This window comes from Astyanax mexicanus, chromosome 24 (assembly GCF_023375975.1).
Source record: "Astyanax mexicanus isolate ESR-SI-001 chromosome 24, AstMex3_surface, whole genome shotgun sequence".
Classification (NCBI taxonomy): domain Eukaryota; kingdom Metazoa; phylum Chordata; class Actinopteri; order Characiformes; family Acestrorhamphidae; genus Astyanax; species Astyanax mexicanus.
In genome coordinates, this window is record NC_064431.1 from 22,859,905 (window position 1) to 22,877,326 (window position 17,422).

Here is a 17,422-nt window from a genome sequence, read left to right on the forward strand (position 1 = left end):
TCTAGGCATAAATTGGGCACACACCTCCTGGAGAGAAGGGGCTAGCTCCCATTTTAGGGCTTCCTCGTATCCGCGGAGATCCCATGATGCTCTGCTGAGAGGGATTCATACCCGGGCTGCTATGCGATGGACTTGTCATGCCCAAGCCATACCCCCCGCTCTGCTGGAAGTGCTGCTGTTGGTGTGGGTGCTGATGCTGATTCATCCCTGGGTGCTGATGCTGATTCATTCCTGGGTGCTGATGCTGATTCATATGGTTCATCTGATTCATGGAGTTCATCTGATTCATAGAGCCCATTTGATTCATCTGGTTCATGGAATTCATCTGGTTCATAGGATTCATCGCGTTCATCTGATTCATCATGCCCATCTGATTCATCTGGTTCATAGAGTTCATCTGGTTCATTTGATTCACCTGGTGCATCGAGTTCATCTGATTCATTCTGTTGCCAGGGCTGTACATGGGACCTCCTCCTCCTCTGGGCCCCATATGGCCTGGGTCGTTCATGCCGCCGTAGCCCCTGGCATTCCCCATACCCATCTGCCCACCAGGAGCCATGTTCATTTGGGAATTATGGTTGGCACCTCCGATCCCCTGGGCTCGCATTACACCTGCCTGGTTTGGCCTGTAGCTGTTCTGCTCCCTGAAAGAAAGGCAAATAAAATAATAAGAAATTCAAAAGCACTGAACTATTGGTATTGGGTATTACTACAAAAGGTAAATAAATATACTACAGTAGAGCAACTTTTAAGCATACTTAAAAAGGAAGAAGCAAGAACAGAAGAGTATTAATGTCTACAATAACGAAAATAAAAGCGTTCTGTTGAAGGGATTATAGGTGTAAAGAGTGCAAACCTCTGCAGGAGGTGAGTGGAGAGGAAGCTGAGAGGCTCGTTGGTGTTTGGGTTCCGGCAGAGTTCACTGCGAGTCTGAGCTGTTACTGGTGTTCCATCAGACAGAGAGAAATGGTACAATGGAGTCTCTGCTCGACCGTGCAGGTAAGCTAAAGGGAAAAACAAAACAAAACATAGGAGTGTTCAGATGTGTAAAATACTGCATAATGCATTATCAACTGGTATTGCTAACAATGCTAACCTGAGACAATGGTTACAATGACAACCTTGGATATAAAAGAGGGATATGAATTAGGCTTGATTTGCCATAAAACAGTTAGCAATGATTTACCAAACCTGTTGTGGTGAACTTCATTGGGAACAGTGTGATTTATCAGACAAGCTCTTTTGGCCACCTTTGTTTCAGCATTTAAAAAGTATTGTCTGCAATGCAATGCTTTGCACATCAACATAAAAACAAAATGGGGCCCTGTGTGGTCCATCGGTCTAAAGCCCTGTCACTATGATCAGGAGATCGCCAGTTCGAATCCTGTTCATGTAGCTTGCCATCAGCTGCCTGAGCCCTGAGAGAGCACAATTGGCCTTGCTCTCTCTGAGTGGGTATAAATGGAGCTCTTTCCCCTCATCACTCCTAGGGGGATCTTGCAAATTTGGGAGAAAATGCTATGCTAACACTGTGGTAGTGGTGTTAGATGAGGCCGGTAGCAATGCGGGACAAGGCTCGCAGCTGGTAAGCTAATGTAGTGGTAGTGGTATTAGATGAGGCCTGTAGATGATGTGGGAAGAGGTTGGGTATCTATTTTTTCAATGGACGAGGCCCAAAGACTGAATGAATGCCGAATTTAGCAACACAGTCAGGAGAAAAAGAAACAGTAACATATCGACAACGGTGCAGAATGGGGTGCCACATTTGTAGTAACCATTTGGTCCAATATGTGAAAAGTGATAGTGTAGTCTAAATACCATAGCTTTTCATTTCTTCAATTACGAATGGCAACACTTCCAACACTCGCTACCACCCATTTAACACCCCACCCTACAACACAAGCAGGCAATCAACATACCCTCCTGGTAGTGACGTTTGTAGGACCAGGGCTGGCCTTCATTGCGGTTGAGGAACATCTGCATACACCTGCGCACTAGATCCTCCCAGCCAGGACGCATGGTGGTGTGTAGCGTGCTCTGCTGCTCGATTTCAATCAGCTTGCCTGCATGAAACAAATGCACAACCATTTACGAACAAACCCATACCCAATAAAAAAACAAAATAGTAAAAATGCTTCAAATGTCACAGTGTGATTAATACCAGATTTATAAAGTACTATTTGGGTTAACAGGTTGCACTGGAACAGCTGACACTGACCTGAGAGCTCATGCCGGGTGGTAAATCTCTCCGTCCGCTCCACTGCAGTCACTCTCCGCGCCACACAGATCATACACGACTGCAGGTCTGAAACACACACACAAGACACACACACTTCAGTAAGACGGAGAAGCAGTGAAATGGAAACTGTGGGGTGAATCAAAGGCCAGCTAATTCTGTCTGAGGTTGTTCAGATTATATGTGTGGCATCTGCAGATTGGGACAAGCTACCTTGCTTGAGGTACAAAAATGAGCTTTGTAAGAAATGTTTTTGGTTCTTGAGAAAAGTAAAAAATTACCAGTATATGTCCAATTCATGATGCAATTTTACACAAAAAATGGTTTAATAGTTTGCAGTTACACTACACGGACAAAAGTACTGGGACATCAGTTACTTCAATGCTTCTTCTCTCCTTTCTTTCTCTCTACTGCCAGGAAATGCTTCATATTAAACTTTGGAAGACAGGCCTGCATTTAACGACAAGAGAATTAGCGAGGTCAAGATTTTTTAAGTCAAGACCTTATTCCTCATACCTTAAAATAAAAAATAAAAAAACTGGATGGAGCACTACCATTCCAGACAACACAATTCCAATGCTGCACTGCTACTTTGGGTCTTTATACTACGTTTGCCCCTTTTACACAGGAACTAGACATGCGGTTTGTGTGCATTTTCACATCTCTGTAAGCTATGTTTGCTACTTAAAAAAAAAAAAAGTATCTAAATGTATTGGGCGGCACGGTGACTTTCTGGGTGAAATTTCCTGTTCACCCCATTTTTGCATGGGTTTCCTCCAGGGACTCTGGTTTCCTCCACAGTCCAAAAACAGAGATCCACTTTCTATGCAGGAGGTCCCACACTCACATGTCCCACAGTTCTGTTCAGCATACTTTAGCCTCCATGGAACATGGGATACTAAATCCTGGCCCGTGACATTTTGTGTGGTGTGTTGTTTGTGAGTGTTGTGCGTGTGTGTGTGTAGGGTCACACCTTCCCCCTCCTCCATCATGGCTTTAGGCTGTGTGAGGGCAAAACACTGCATGATTTCGTATCGCGGCCTGCCTGCAACATCCTCTCCGCCCGGGCCTCCATGCCCGAATTTCACCAGCATGCGGCAATTGAAGGTGTGGCTCTTCTGACGAGAGGTGTCTCCAGCCCATGATACACCATTAGGTCCTGTACATATATACACACATACACATATATTAGGGGCTGTTTGGCAAGAATTTGGCGACACAGTACGCATCATGATACAGGAGTCCCGATTTAATATACTGCAAATATTGTGATACTGTGAGAACATCTATTTAAATTGAACAGATACATAACTGCTAAACAAAATGTTGCATTTCTTCAATATACTGATACCTTCTTACACCCCTAATATTTATACATTAATACTGCCACTATAGAATCTGCAGCCATAATAAGTAATAAGATTAAGACTACATCATACATAAACAGTTCTGCAGCAGAGTTAACAGCAGAGGCCTTGGGTGAAAGCCCGGGTGGATTTTAATAAATATAACAGATCATAAGGTAAACAGAAAACATGTGCACCGTTTGCTTTGGGCAGGTTCTTTTGCAGCTCCTCTCTGTCGTCCTGGTGCAGGATGTTGTAGATGCTGGTGTTAATGAGCTCCTCCTGCTTGTACTGCAGATACTGAGTCACATTATCAGAGACGAACACAATGCTGCCTTCACGGTTTACCACAAACAGGAACCCGTCCAGAGCCTGGAGACAGGGAAAGAGAGAGAGGGAGGGAGAGAAAGATAGAGAGATTATTTGACTATTTGGGATGACTTCAGGGCACAGAACAAGGAAGTGTAGTTTAGTTTGAGATGACACATGATGTCCGTGGGTGGTGCTCTGTATTTGGCATGGCTCTGTAGGTTTCTAATAATGACACATTTGCAGAATTATAACACAATGCTGAGGGATAAGATTTTATATCTGAGTGGACAGTCGTGGTCTTCTAAGTAAGAGAATAAGGATTGGTCAACTTTCACTTGTTTGATTCCCTGGACCAGCAAGAATAAAAATGTGTGCGCGAGTGTATTCAACAAGACAGGGTTAGCTTTTTTTTAATTAAGAGACCATTTCATTATCTGAATCAGTTTCTATGATTTTGCTACTTACAGGTATATCTTAGAGTAAAATGAACATTGTTGTTTTATTCTGTAAAGTATGAACATCATTTCTCCCAAATTCCAAATAAAAATATTGTCATTTAGAGCATTTATTTGCAGAAAAAAATGCAGAGCGTTCATACATCAAATAATGTAAAGAAAACAAGTTCATATACATAAAGATTTAAGAGTTTAGAAATCAATATTTGGTGGAATTACCCTGGTTTTTAATCACCGTTTCATGCATCTTGGCATGCTCTCCTCCACCAGTCTTACACACTGCTTTTGGATAACTTTATGCCAGCCCAGGTGCAAAAATTTGATTGCTTGTAATCATCGAATATGAAAACATTTGAGGTAAATCAGTACACCTGAATAAGCTGCAGAATGTAAATCTTTTTTTAATATAATCAAGTATTAAATTAGTCATAGTTTAGTAGTCATGAATCCCTTGGATTTGGGCAAAACAACTAGTATGAGAAAGTATTTGAATAATGAGTTACGTAGAATAGGCCACTACTGATGGATTTTGTTTGCTTGTCAAATAGTAAGAAATACTGTTTACCGTGAAAAATATTGTGATTTAATATTGCTACTATAATCACACACCTCTAGTGCGGACCCATTCTTAGATTAGTTTATGTTTAAACTGGTTAAAAATTTACATTAGGCAAAAAAGATAATGCACTGTGCTACTTTACCCTTTGCAGCAGACACTTACGAGCACTTTAAAATAAAGATTTCGATGACTTGGGGGAAAATTAGTGCCATTGAAATGGCTCATATTTGGAAAATACATTTATCATTTATTCGGGGGACACACCAGAAAATTCCCTTCATGCCCTCTTATCTCTCAATCACTGGTAAAGAAGAACAATACATGCTTAAAAGGTGACCTGTAATCATCCCAACACCTCACCTGCAACAGCAGAGGGCCCAGATGATCCTTATCGATGACCCCCTGACCTGTGGAGGACACGTCCGCCTTCTGGACATCATCATCGCCACATGAGCTTTTTCCTGGAAAACAGACCAAAAGCACAAGAGTCACATACAAACCAGCCAATCAATCAAACAAACAGTTCTCCAACTGTTTTTACACAGAAATAAAGGATAAAACAGATTAACCTACTATAAACAAACAATCCATGTGCTGTATTAATGAAGGATACTGGCATTTGCAGTAGTCAGTAGTTGTTAAAATTGTCTTAAAAATGTTGAGACAACTAGATGATTGTACAAAAGAACTCCAGTACCACAAAGTCAATTACAAGTTAGGGATTCATCTTGCCACCAGGCGGCAGCACTGCACACAACCAATAGGTGTCATAGGGCACAATTTCAACATTTTCCTTATTAGTAAGAGAAACACATTAAATGCACTTACATACATGTTCATAATCAGATCACTGCAGTTATAATAGTAGTCATCAAGTAAACAAGCTATTTTTACATTTCTTCCATCAAAGAAAGAAATCTAATAAAGAGAGCTGGATTTTAGCTCAGTAATTACAGTTCTAAGTGCTTGTATTCTCTTAACTGTAGTATTCTAAAATTTCTCAGTGTGTGCATGCATTAAAACAGACCTGGTAAATACAGCTCTTAAATTAAAAAAATAGCCAACAATTTTCTTAATTTCTAAATCAGTTTCCATAATTTTTCTATTCATAGGTTTATGTTTGCGTAAAATGAACATTGTTGTTTTATTCTACAAACTATGGACAACATTTCTCCCAAATTCCAAATAAAAATATTGTCTTTTTAGAGCATTTATTTGCAGAAAATAAGAAATAGCTGAAATAACAAAAATGATCCACAACTTTCAGACCTCAAATAATGCAAAGAAAACAAGTTCATATTCATAAAGTTTTTCAAGTTCAGAAATCAATATTTGTTTTTTTAATCACAGTTTTCATGCATCTTGGCATGTTCTCCTCCACCAGTCTTACACACTGCTTTTGGATAACTTTATTCCACTACAAATGGTGCAAATATTTAAGTATTTAGCTTGGTTTGATGGCTGTGGTCATCCATCTTCCTCTTGATTATATTCCAGAGGTTTTCAATGTAGTAAAATTAAAGAAACTCATAATTTTTAGTGGTCTCTAATTTTTTTCCAGAGCTGTATGTGTAGAGACATTAAACTAAAGAGTCTAAATAATCCTCATTGTCTAGCTTGATGTTGGGCTTGATTCTGAGAGTTTATTGGCTGGTTTCAAAGCAAAAATCTGATTATTGTCTGACTCATGTTAACTTCATGACACAGCACTGACTGAATTACTAACATAGTGTGATGTTTTGCAGTAATCAGATTATGAAATGCACGCAAACACAGTGATGTGTAACAGTGACCATGATCATACCCTGCTCTTTGATCTGCCGTATCTGGCGCACTGTCTCTTTAAGGATGGCGCATTTGTCTGGTTTGACGTTGAAGCTGTCGATGTCGCTGAGGTTGGCGGAGATCAGCTCGGCGAGTTCCTCGATGTACTTACACTCCTGTTCTCTCCGCCGCTTATCACACCTGGAGAAAGACAAGCATACATAAACACAAAAATTTTCTTTAAAAAATATGCACAGTGAGCCTTTGTAATACTTTGTACTTTGGCCTATTGTTATTAATATTAGTTTATCACTAATTCTTGATGTATGGTGGTGCATTTGTACTGTGCAAGTTATAAACATATCCATGTTGTAAATGCCAAGTACTTTGAAAAACTCAATAAACAAAGCTTTAAAAAAAAAATGTGCAGTGTATTTTTTTCATTACTGTTTTAAAATGATCAATTTAGGACTGGTCAATAAAATGATAATTTACATACACCAATAAGCCAAAACAAAAAGACCACATATTAAGTAAAATACAAAATGCCTGTAACAGCAGAACATCTCTACTCAATATATTACTAAGCTGAAAACCTGAATTTGAAGGATACTGATTCTAACTGTTCATATTGGTTAAAAATCTGCTCATTCTGGACAAAAAAAATCTTATACTGGTAAGCTAGCTGATCAATAAGCTCTGGATTATTACAGTGTATGTTGTGTAATTCATTCAGACATGCTTGGTTTTGCTGGTTGATCAGGATGACCCAAATCACCAACCACCAAGTCCAAGCTTGGGAATGCTGATTTACCAGCTTGGAAATGAGGCCCAACCAGTTTGGTGATGCTGGAGGACCAGCTTGATGTGGCCTGTCAAACATCATAAAGAAACATGGTCTTCCCAGTTAAGCCTGGTCAGGTTGTAGACAACCTAAACCAGTTTGACCTGCTTGAGCTAGCCAGCCTGTTCTTTCAGCAGGAATGTCAAGATCAGGCTGTATCTGAGCAGTGTTCTCGTAGTTCTGGGGGTTTGATGTAGAGGTGTGAAGACCTGGACGACTTTAACTACACACAGATGACTAACAGCACATTAGGCAAGAAGTCTTAATGACTTGCTTCATTGATGCACGCTTCTCGCATTCATAAAAACACACAAATAAAAAAAAAGACACCTACCCTAGTCCAGGCGTGTCACAGGTGGAGAGTTTGCGTTTTCGGTCGGCGCACAGCGGCTCCAGAGAGTTCTCTCCCACTCCACTCATCTTCAACACATATCAGCACCTGACAACACAAATATAATACGACAGTTGCACTTAAGAGCTAAACATGATAATATAAACATGTACATTAGGAACTAAATACACATTTCTGGATATGGCCATTATTATTCATTTCGCTTAAAGCTCCACTAAGTAGGATTGAGATTTTGTGCTCGTGGGCTCTCCCTACAGTTGCTGAGTGTAATAAATGTTTCATTAGAACTAAAGGTCAGAAAGCAGGTCGCAGTTCTCGCGAAAGTTGGTCGCGGCCGCCTCGGAAAACTTACAGAGTCTGGTTTGAGCTCAGAGGAGCTCCAGCACAGACACGAGAGCACCGCTTTTCCTCCTATTTCACCTCAATGCAGCACTGCAGTGAGTTTCAAGCTGTAATTTTACTTCTTTAAAAATATCAAAAATCAAGGAAATCCTACCTAGTGCTGCTTTAAATTTGAAATGTTCCTGGCACAATTATTAAAAGATATTTGAAAATCCATTAACTATAAAAACTATGTAAACTATCTACCAACTTAAAGGTGTTCTATGCATATCTATATTACAAATACAGTTCCTTCATATATTCACATACATAAAAAAACATAGGTGCTACAATGGGTCAATTCAAAAGAGATTTGTGAAATGAAAGAATCTTCATATTAACAATTCTCTTTTAAACAACATGGCTGTTTCATAGTATCTTATGATTTTAGCGATGAGAACATATTTGGAATCACGAAATTCAGAAATAAAAGCAGAATTCAGATATAAACATGGAATTTGCACGGAAATACACATAATTAGAAAATCTTACGTAAAAATACTTTTACTTAATTACATTTTTTTTTCTATTTGAAAAACTAAAAATCCAAAATGTGACAAAAAAAAACAGATAAACACTGAAAAAAAAAAATTTTCATTGGGCAGTACACTCTTAAAAATAAAAGGTGCCAAAAATAACTGTTTGACCAGAGTCAGAGACGTATGAGGTAGCTACCAAAAAGAAACCCGTTTGTTTACTTGATGTAAAGATTTTTTTTTTTTTTTTTTTTTTTTTTTTACCAAATTATGGGTTTTTTACACTCTCACATTCCTTTAGATATGTTCAGACTGACAGCACAAACCTGAATTTTGGCATATCATGTATCCAGTTTTTGATATTCTGGACAGAAAACCTGAATCCTGAAATCAAATAAGATTTGCAATTTTGATGGGATTTTTACAAATGCATTCGCAAACGCAATCACAAAACAGTGCAGACAGTCTTCTTAACACATCTTGCTCCTTACATCCTGCTGAAAATAGCTTAATGAATGAACTGTGTACTCATACCAGCACTGAATGTAGTACATGCCTTCTCACATTCTAAAATAAATCTAAGGAAGAAAGAGAGAGACTGAGAGCTTATATTTAAGTGTTTCCACATTCAGCTGAATGCATGGAATGTTCCAGGCCTGAGAGGCAGAGAGAAAAAGAGTATACACTGAGGATGATGGAGTGAAGTAGAGACCCAGGAGAAATGGGTCATCCCTCGTTTAGTCAGTGTTTGCGTGTGTGTGTGTGTTTCTCTGCAGTATGGACCAGGTCAATAATCTCCCTCAATGAGCCATAGTACAGAAAGTGGGTGTGTATTTTCAATAGGCCCAAAAAACAAAAAAAAAAAAGATTAAATGCATGAAGAGAGGCAGAAATACGTACTTAATAAAATTCTTCAGCTGTAGATTTTTTCTGAACCAACAACCTCCTCCAAGATATTAAAAGAACCCCTTAACCCATTATTTCTTTTTTTCTGTGGTCAGCACCAAGATGAAACATCAGCAGTCGTCATGCGTCAGAAAATACAGAACGCCTGGTGTCATGGTGTCAAGAGTGCAATTTCGGATATTGCCAGAATATCTTTGTAATTGTCTTCTTCACAGGAACTTTGACAGCTCAGTGTTTTATCAATAAGGTCCTACAACAAGTGGAACTAAGTTTAATGAATGTACACTCTTTTGCACTATTCCAAGAGCTTGACGTGAAGACACAGACGTGGTGTGTCATATCGTATCATACGTAATAATATCAACTACATTTTTAAATATCGTGAATTATATTATACCTTATATTATACCTATTATACCTTCAAGAAAAATTCACACTGTTCTCATTTCCTATTATATATCTACTAGAGACTACTAGAGATTATCTGTCCAATATCATTTATTTTACCTTAATCTTGGATATATGGAGATATTTGGAGTGCATAATTAGTATAATGAAATTCTGGATCATTGACTTCTGTTACAAATCTGATATAATTCTTGTATAAAATGTATTTTTTTTTGTTGCAGTAGTGTGTTCTTGATTTATTATTTTTTTTCTTCAGTGTTTTGCAATACAGTCAAGAGTATTCTCATTATCGTGAAAATACCATAAAATATCATGATATTATTATAGGGCCATACTGCCCACCCCTAACAGATGCCATGCTATGACCCATCACTTCAATCGAAAATGTGCAGGGCGCTTTTGAACGCGCCATCAATACTCCACCCTTACCACAAAATCTGCAGGAACTCTGTCCAAAATCAAAATGCATGGGATGGATAATAACAGGACACCATTAGGAACCACTACAACCCCCAGCTGGACACATCTGGTGCGCTGTGTTAGACATGCATTAGACCAGGGGTGTCCAAACTACGTATTTTTGAAATAGAATGAAAGTTGGTCCGCTGTTAAGCAGGTTTTTATAATGTGAGATTCAAAGTTTGTCAAAAACGGGCCAAAGAGTCTAAAGGCGGAGAGGGTGCGCAGTTGTAGCATAGAAAAACGGGCCAAAGAGTATAAAAGCGGAGAGAGTGCGCAGTTGTAGCGCAGATAAGAGTCTAAAAGTTGCCGTAATTTGAAAAATCTTAGTTTACACAACACTGTTAAAGATAGATAAAGATAGTTAGTCAAGTAAAATGGTGTAAATGAAAGTAATCGGGAAAATGCATTATTTAAAGTGGTATATTTCTTTATTTGTTGTATTACAGAGTCTGTGGCCCATGACTTCAAATATATTTCTCCTTTTGGCCCCCAACAAAAAAAAGTTTGGACACCCCTGCATTAGACTTCTGTACATTAGCTACTGTACGTGTAGCTCAACAAATATTGCCCTATCAATTATTGTTCCTGGTAAGATATAACTACCTTCCAAAGTAAACTTCAATCCCATACTTCCTTCTGGGTACAACTTTTGTTTTTTATATATACACGCACACAAATATTTTATATATACTGTACACAGCCTATTCTGCTGTTTACTACCATTCTGCTGCCACACCTTTTTCTCTCTCTTTATCTCACTTCCCCCTTCCTGTCTCTCATATATTACACACAGCACTGGTCAGACTCCAGGGATGGTATCATGCTAAATACTGCAGAAAGTTCCGGATCAGTAGGAAACATTATAAATTTGACCAAACATTCTACAAAACAACATCAAGCCTATTTCTACTTCTCATTTGTACCACTAGCTCTTTTATATAAGTGTCAACCTTGCACTTAGAACAGAGATACAAAAGGTCAATGTAATAGAAAAATGATTTATTACTACTAATTCCTCTGTAATAGGAAGCTGAATTAACAGTTCACTAGCATATTTGTCCATTCCACCTTAAATACAGCAGCCTCAGCTGTCAGTCACACTGCTGCACCACTCTTTTGAAAGTTTGAATGGTAAATTTATCTAGCTAGCTACATTTTTCCATTCCACCTTTAATGCAGCAGCATCAGCTGCCAGAATATAATTACTGCTGCAACAATTAAGGTAAAACTGAAAATTTAACTTAGATAATGCAGTGATTACTGTAATTTGTAACAAGAAAAAAGCCTACATTTATGGATTCCGATGGTTGATAGTTTAGCCATATTACCAGTTGTTTCCTATAATCCCTTAGTTTGGAGTGTGCTTCTAAAAAAATCTCTGTTTGGAATCCATGTACCCTTAACACTTCTCCCTACCACTCTATTGCTACAAAAAGTTAACATTCTCCCTACCACTCTATTGCTACAAAAAGTTAACATACTAGGCATGAACACACAAAACAGATCTCCAAACCATCACTGACTGTGGAAACTTCACACTAGACCTCAAGCAGCTTGGACTGTGTGTCTCTCCACTCTTCCTCCAGACTCTGCTCCCTTGATTTACAAATGAAATGTAAAATTTACTGATGATCAGTGATGGTTTGGAGAGACATGTCATCTGCTGGTGTTGGTCCACTGTGTTTTATCAAGTCCAAAGTCAGTGCAGTGTTTTTCCTAGAAAATCTTACAGCACTTCATGCTTCCCTCTACTGACAACTTTTATGGAGATGCAGATTTCATTTTCCAGCAGTTTTTTAAGTAAATTTCTGAGATATTAATTTTTGGGTTTCATTGGATGCAAGCCATAATCATCAACAATAAAAGAAATAAACACTTAAAATAGATAATTCTGTGTGTGATACATCTATATAATATACGAGTTTCACATTTTGAACTGAATTACTGTTATAAAGTAAACTTTTAAATGATAATCAAGTATATATATATATAAGTATACGCACTAGTATATAACAAGTGTGTGTATGTGTGTTTTGGTAGCCTTGTCTTGCTGTTTGACTGACCCCTCTCAGAGTTCAACGGAAACCTCTGAGACCGGGCCATCGGGTCACACGCCTTTCCCCTTGGCCTCACAGACTCAGACACACACTTCCCTTCTCTTACACACAAACAGAGCCATGCATTCCTGTATGAGCTCATCATTCCTAAGCCGAACTGCGGGACGAAGCAGCCACGTTATGCAACATACTGCAATGCCTGCCCAGACATGTATAACAGTGAAAGACACACATTGCATATAAAATTTCTGTCTTTTTATCCTTTTTCCCTTCGCCTCGCATTTTGCTGCTTTATCCACACCCATCCTCTCCTCCTCCTCCCCCCCCTCCTCCAGCTCCTTCATTCTCACCTCTGTAGCAGTGTAGAATAATGACATCCACTCCTCTCCACTTCACATTCTGAAACGCAGATAAGCAGACAGAAACATTTTAACCATTTTATCTACTGAAAAAACACAATAAGTAAATGTATATTTCAAGAATGACATTAAATATTATTTCAGTATTATAATATAAATGGTTTAGGTCATGTTTGTTGTGCATGCAGCCAGTAAAATATATACAGCTCTGTAAAAAAAAAAGAGAGCAAAAAAAAAAACGACTTCAGTTTCTGAACTCTGATTTTGCGATTTATAGGTAAATGTTTGAGTAAAATGAACATTATTGTTTTATTCTATAAACTACAGTCAACATTTCTCCAAAATGTAAATAAAAATACTGTTATTTAGAGCATGAAATAACCCTTGTTTTTAATTACAGTTTTCATGCATCTTGGCATTTTTTCCTCCACCAGTCTTACACACTGCTTTTGGATAACTTTATACCACTCCTGGTGCAAAATGTCAAGCAGTTCAGCTTGGTTTAATGGCTTGTGATCATCCATCTTCCTGTTGATTATATTCCAGAGGTTTTCAATTTGGTAAAATAAGCTGTATATATAATATATAATGTATGCATTCAGCTTATAGGTGCATTGCTAATCGAGTATTTGTGGGACCAGCTAGGACCAAAGCTTTGGCAACCTTCGAGTGTGCAGGATATACAGGCCAGCTGCAATACCTGTGGGTAAAAGCGATGCAGGATGCCACACAGAATCTGTATGCCTCCATGCCCAAACATAGCTCATTTTTTATCCAAACTAGAGGAATCCATGAGGTTACATTTTCGCCTATGAACTTATCGTTTCACTATAATAGTATAATCACTTACACATACCATCATTACATGGGTATATTTAATATTATTAAGACTTTACTTAGGGAGACACCCTTTTTTTTTTTACTTACCTTTGTGTGACCCTGTGGAAGCTCTGCTGGAAAACCCAGTCAAGGAGTGCATCTATATGTTCAGCAAGGCCACGTCTGCACCTGAGAGAGGTAAAGAGAGAGAAAGAGAGAGAGAGGGAGAAAGGGAAAAAGAAAGAGAGGACAGTGTAAGTACATCACAATTTCAATCAATACTGAGAGAGCACTTCTCTCACTATCGACAAGTCGTTCTTACACATTCCCCTTTCATTCTGTCTTTCAGTGTGCATTTCAACATGTTCTTCAAAAGTTAATGTTGTGGGGAAAAATGCTTTAAGCTGCTCTTTCGATTTTAAACTAAATTGTCATCATACTATGAACTGCAAAATGCACTACTGTAGTTTCTAAATTATCACAGTAGGTTTGTTTATTACTGACATTGGTGGAAATAACGCAAAAGAAGAGAGAATTGCATGGGCATAGAAAAGCGAATCTCTAAAAATTGCTGCTGTAATAACATGACTATTGGTCATCCTGAGTAAGTAAACAAGGAACACCTACAACTCAGCGATATGTTGGGTTTTTTAGGAACGTCTTCACCACACTGCAACACTCAGGCCTGCCGGTTGCCAGATTTATCACAACCTTGCTTCCGCCTCAGCTGCTACCAGTCACATCAACGCACACAGTGGAGAAGTACACTCAAACACACGCAGCAGAACAAATGGCAGAAAGGAAATTAAACTGATTTTACCTCACCTACTTTCCTGCTATTCTAGGCTTCATAATCTTGGTTTGGAATAACCTACAGGCAGGACTCGCACACCATCGGAAAAAAAAATATTCCAAATGTGATGCCCCTTAACCTGTCTACAACTATCAGCGAGACATCTAGCTCAGAAAAACTGCTAAAATTCCAGTTTAATCCCATTGCAGTTGCCTAGTGCATGTTTATTATTACTATTTTGTTAATTCTCCAAGGTAATTGTGAAATTGCACACCCTATAATTTGTACACATTTCCAGTTAGACCACTCCCTCAATCTCTGGGTACAGGACAAACCTCACCAGCTCCACACACCACAACTATCTCCATGGGTGATTTATCTACAGCGTCGGAAGCAGGATGAAGTAAAAGCAGGCATCCTGTTTGTGTCCTCTTCACACTCACTACATGCACACACACAGACACACCCCTTTAATTCATCCCTTCCTTTTTTTATTAAAGGAATAGTTCCGATACTACTACTACACAAAAAAAATTTGTGTAAAAACATGTTTCGTTTCTGAGCAGTGACCATAACATGCACCGGACTAATGGCAACCAGCGAAATGTCTTCATTTTCCATCATGTTTTGGTGGCACACACTGTCCCTGCATTATTAATGGAGCTGTTTCCTGTCATTGTGCTTAAACACACACGCACACACACAAACACACAGAAAATCGGTGCCTTAGGGACCCTCTTTAAGCAGCAGATCACTGCTGAACTTCAATGGGCCGTACACAGTTAGCATAGCGAGCTAAAGGAGGAGCTGCATTATTGAAAAGATGCTGAAGCTGACATGCCTGTCTTACTGCATGTACATACAGAGCACCGTAACAGTGTGCACAAGGGAGTAGGATTAGCCTTAATTTGGGATGAACAATTCAGTTCAATACATTTTTTTTTATTTATATCTACTACTGCCTCACAAAATCAAAGTTGACCAAGTTGCAAAAGGGTTGATACCATTTATAAGGAGCTAAATTAATTAATATTATTAATTAATTAATTAACATTTTTGGTTAAAAAGGAGTACAATTTAACATTCATCCACAGGCCAAATAATCATTAATAAAATGCTATTTTTTTCACTGTTGTATTAATTAGACAGCCTAAATGTTTTTTCTTATTTTTCAAATATTAAACCAAAACATATATACAACAAATAACAATTTTTAAACTGAACACTGAACATTAACTGGTTGTAATTTGTTTGCATTGTTTTTTTTTTTGGTAAATCTCTAGTATAATATAGTATACATATTTTTTATTGATAGATATTTATTTCTTACATTTTCCAAATGTATTTCTTTAATAAGTAAATAGATTTAGTTCAAGAGTTCTAGTGGCTGGGAAACAAAAAAAATCTAAATTATAAGTCCTTTATAACTAAGATCATGTGTCAATATCTTCAATTTTTTTTGCAAACAATTTAATCAGCTGCACCCCAAGTTAAAATACTGATAGTACAAAATGCTGCATATGCAAAAGAACACAAAGTACCCCCATGCTAAAAGCTTCATTAAACAATATCATCATCATCATCATCATCATCCTCTTCATCATCCTCTTCATCAGTAATTTCTTCCATATCCTAAAGCCCTTGCAACCAGCACATACTCCATTAAGCCCGTGTGTACTGCAGGCATGTCTACTGCATATGAACACATGATATAAATGCACCATTACAATTCACTTTTACAGGGTTCGTGAAAACGTACTGACACCGTCACGTCGCATTACAGCATCATCTGGTGTAAATCACAGATTTATGGAGTAAATGTGTGCATGTGCGGCAGATGCTGACCACATGGGCACGAGTGCTCTTAAAGCAGGGGATCATGGGTAAATTACACTGAGAAGATGATCAAGGGGAGAGTAAAGAGAGCGGGAGAAAGAGAGAAATTAGGAGAGATACTGGGAGAAGAAGACTGCTGTGTGTGTGTGTGTGTGTGTTGTATGAGTGTGTGTGTCTGTGTTTGTGTGTGTCCGCCTGTGGTGTGGAGCTCATTGAGGCCCAGAATAACCGGGACATTCTGGCAGGGCCTGAAATACAGCATGAAATGTGAGCTCTGAGACACACTTGGTGAACAACAAACATCTCACACACACACACACACTTCAGACTGTCATTCACAGGCAAAGCCTCTGGAGACAATATACAGTATTTTTTAACAAAATGATAAAAAAAAGGGAAAAAAAAAACTAATGGAGGGAAAAGGTGTTTTTTTTACTGTGGGACTGTGGTCTTAACACCTTTTCTACCAAAAAATAAAAGTGTTTTCACTCCCTTTGGAGAGAAGGTAGAACATATATTAGGGATGAATTGCATAAAAAAAACATTCAGATGAATACTAACCTTTTTTTTTACAGATTTTTATTAATTTTGCCATTTTTGTCACCATTGTATAAATTAAACAGATGTATTTAAACATATTTTGTACTGCAATTCAAAGAAAAAGCAATTACAAATTACTATTTACAATATACAACACTGTTCAGTATTATTTGGGCTTTTTACTTTTATGACTGAACACTGCAAAATAACTTCATACAGAAGTTCATGCGACCAACGGAAAAATAACACCAAATGATATAATATGATTAGTATGATTAAATAAATAGCTGCCAGACAGACTTATCCAGCAAAGGAGGTAATTCTCATCATTCTTATGGTCCTAATGCTTCAACCAATCTTAGCTTTCTAGATTAATTTTTTTTAGTATGTTGTTTTCTATATTGTTTGTATATTTCCTGAAACCTCTGTTATATAATTTCCCAGCTGTGAGATTAATAAAGAGTTACCCCATCCTATTGGTCATATCTAATAGCACTAGGTTCTATAAACTGATGTC

At 38.1% G+C, this 17,422-nt stretch overlaps 1 protein-coding gene across 3 annotated transcripts in view; it reads right to left on the minus strand.

Moving 5' to 3' along the window:
- Window positions 1-17,422, minus strand: part of ncoa3 (nuclear receptor coactivator 3) — a 51,067-nt gene that overhangs the window by 11,187 nt on the left and 22,458 nt on the right. For all 3 annotated transcript variants that reach the window (XM_022682761.2, XM_049471749.1, XM_049471750.1), the window contains 11 exons: window positions 13,845-13,925; window positions 12,909-12,957; window positions 7,851-7,955; window positions 6,713-6,873; window positions 5,269-5,369; window positions 3,780-3,954; window positions 3,210-3,395; window positions 2,219-2,305; window positions 1,920-2,063; window positions 857-1,004; window positions 25-644 (listed from right to left, as the gene is read on the minus strand). In XM_022682761.2, coding sequence (XP_022538482.2) covers window positions 25-644; window positions 857-1,004; window positions 1,920-2,063; window positions 2,219-2,305; window positions 3,210-3,395; window positions 3,780-3,954; window positions 5,269-5,369; window positions 6,713-6,873; window positions 7,851-7,936 — 1,708 coding nt within the window. In that variant the 5' untranslated portion in view covers window positions 7,937-7,955; window positions 12,909-12,957; window positions 13,845-13,925. The remainder of the gene's footprint in view (window positions 1-24; window positions 645-856; window positions 1,005-1,919; window positions 2,064-2,218; window positions 2,306-3,209; window positions 3,396-3,779; window positions 3,955-5,268; window positions 5,370-6,712; window positions 6,874-7,850; window positions 7,956-12,908; window positions 12,958-13,844; window positions 13,926-17,422) is intronic.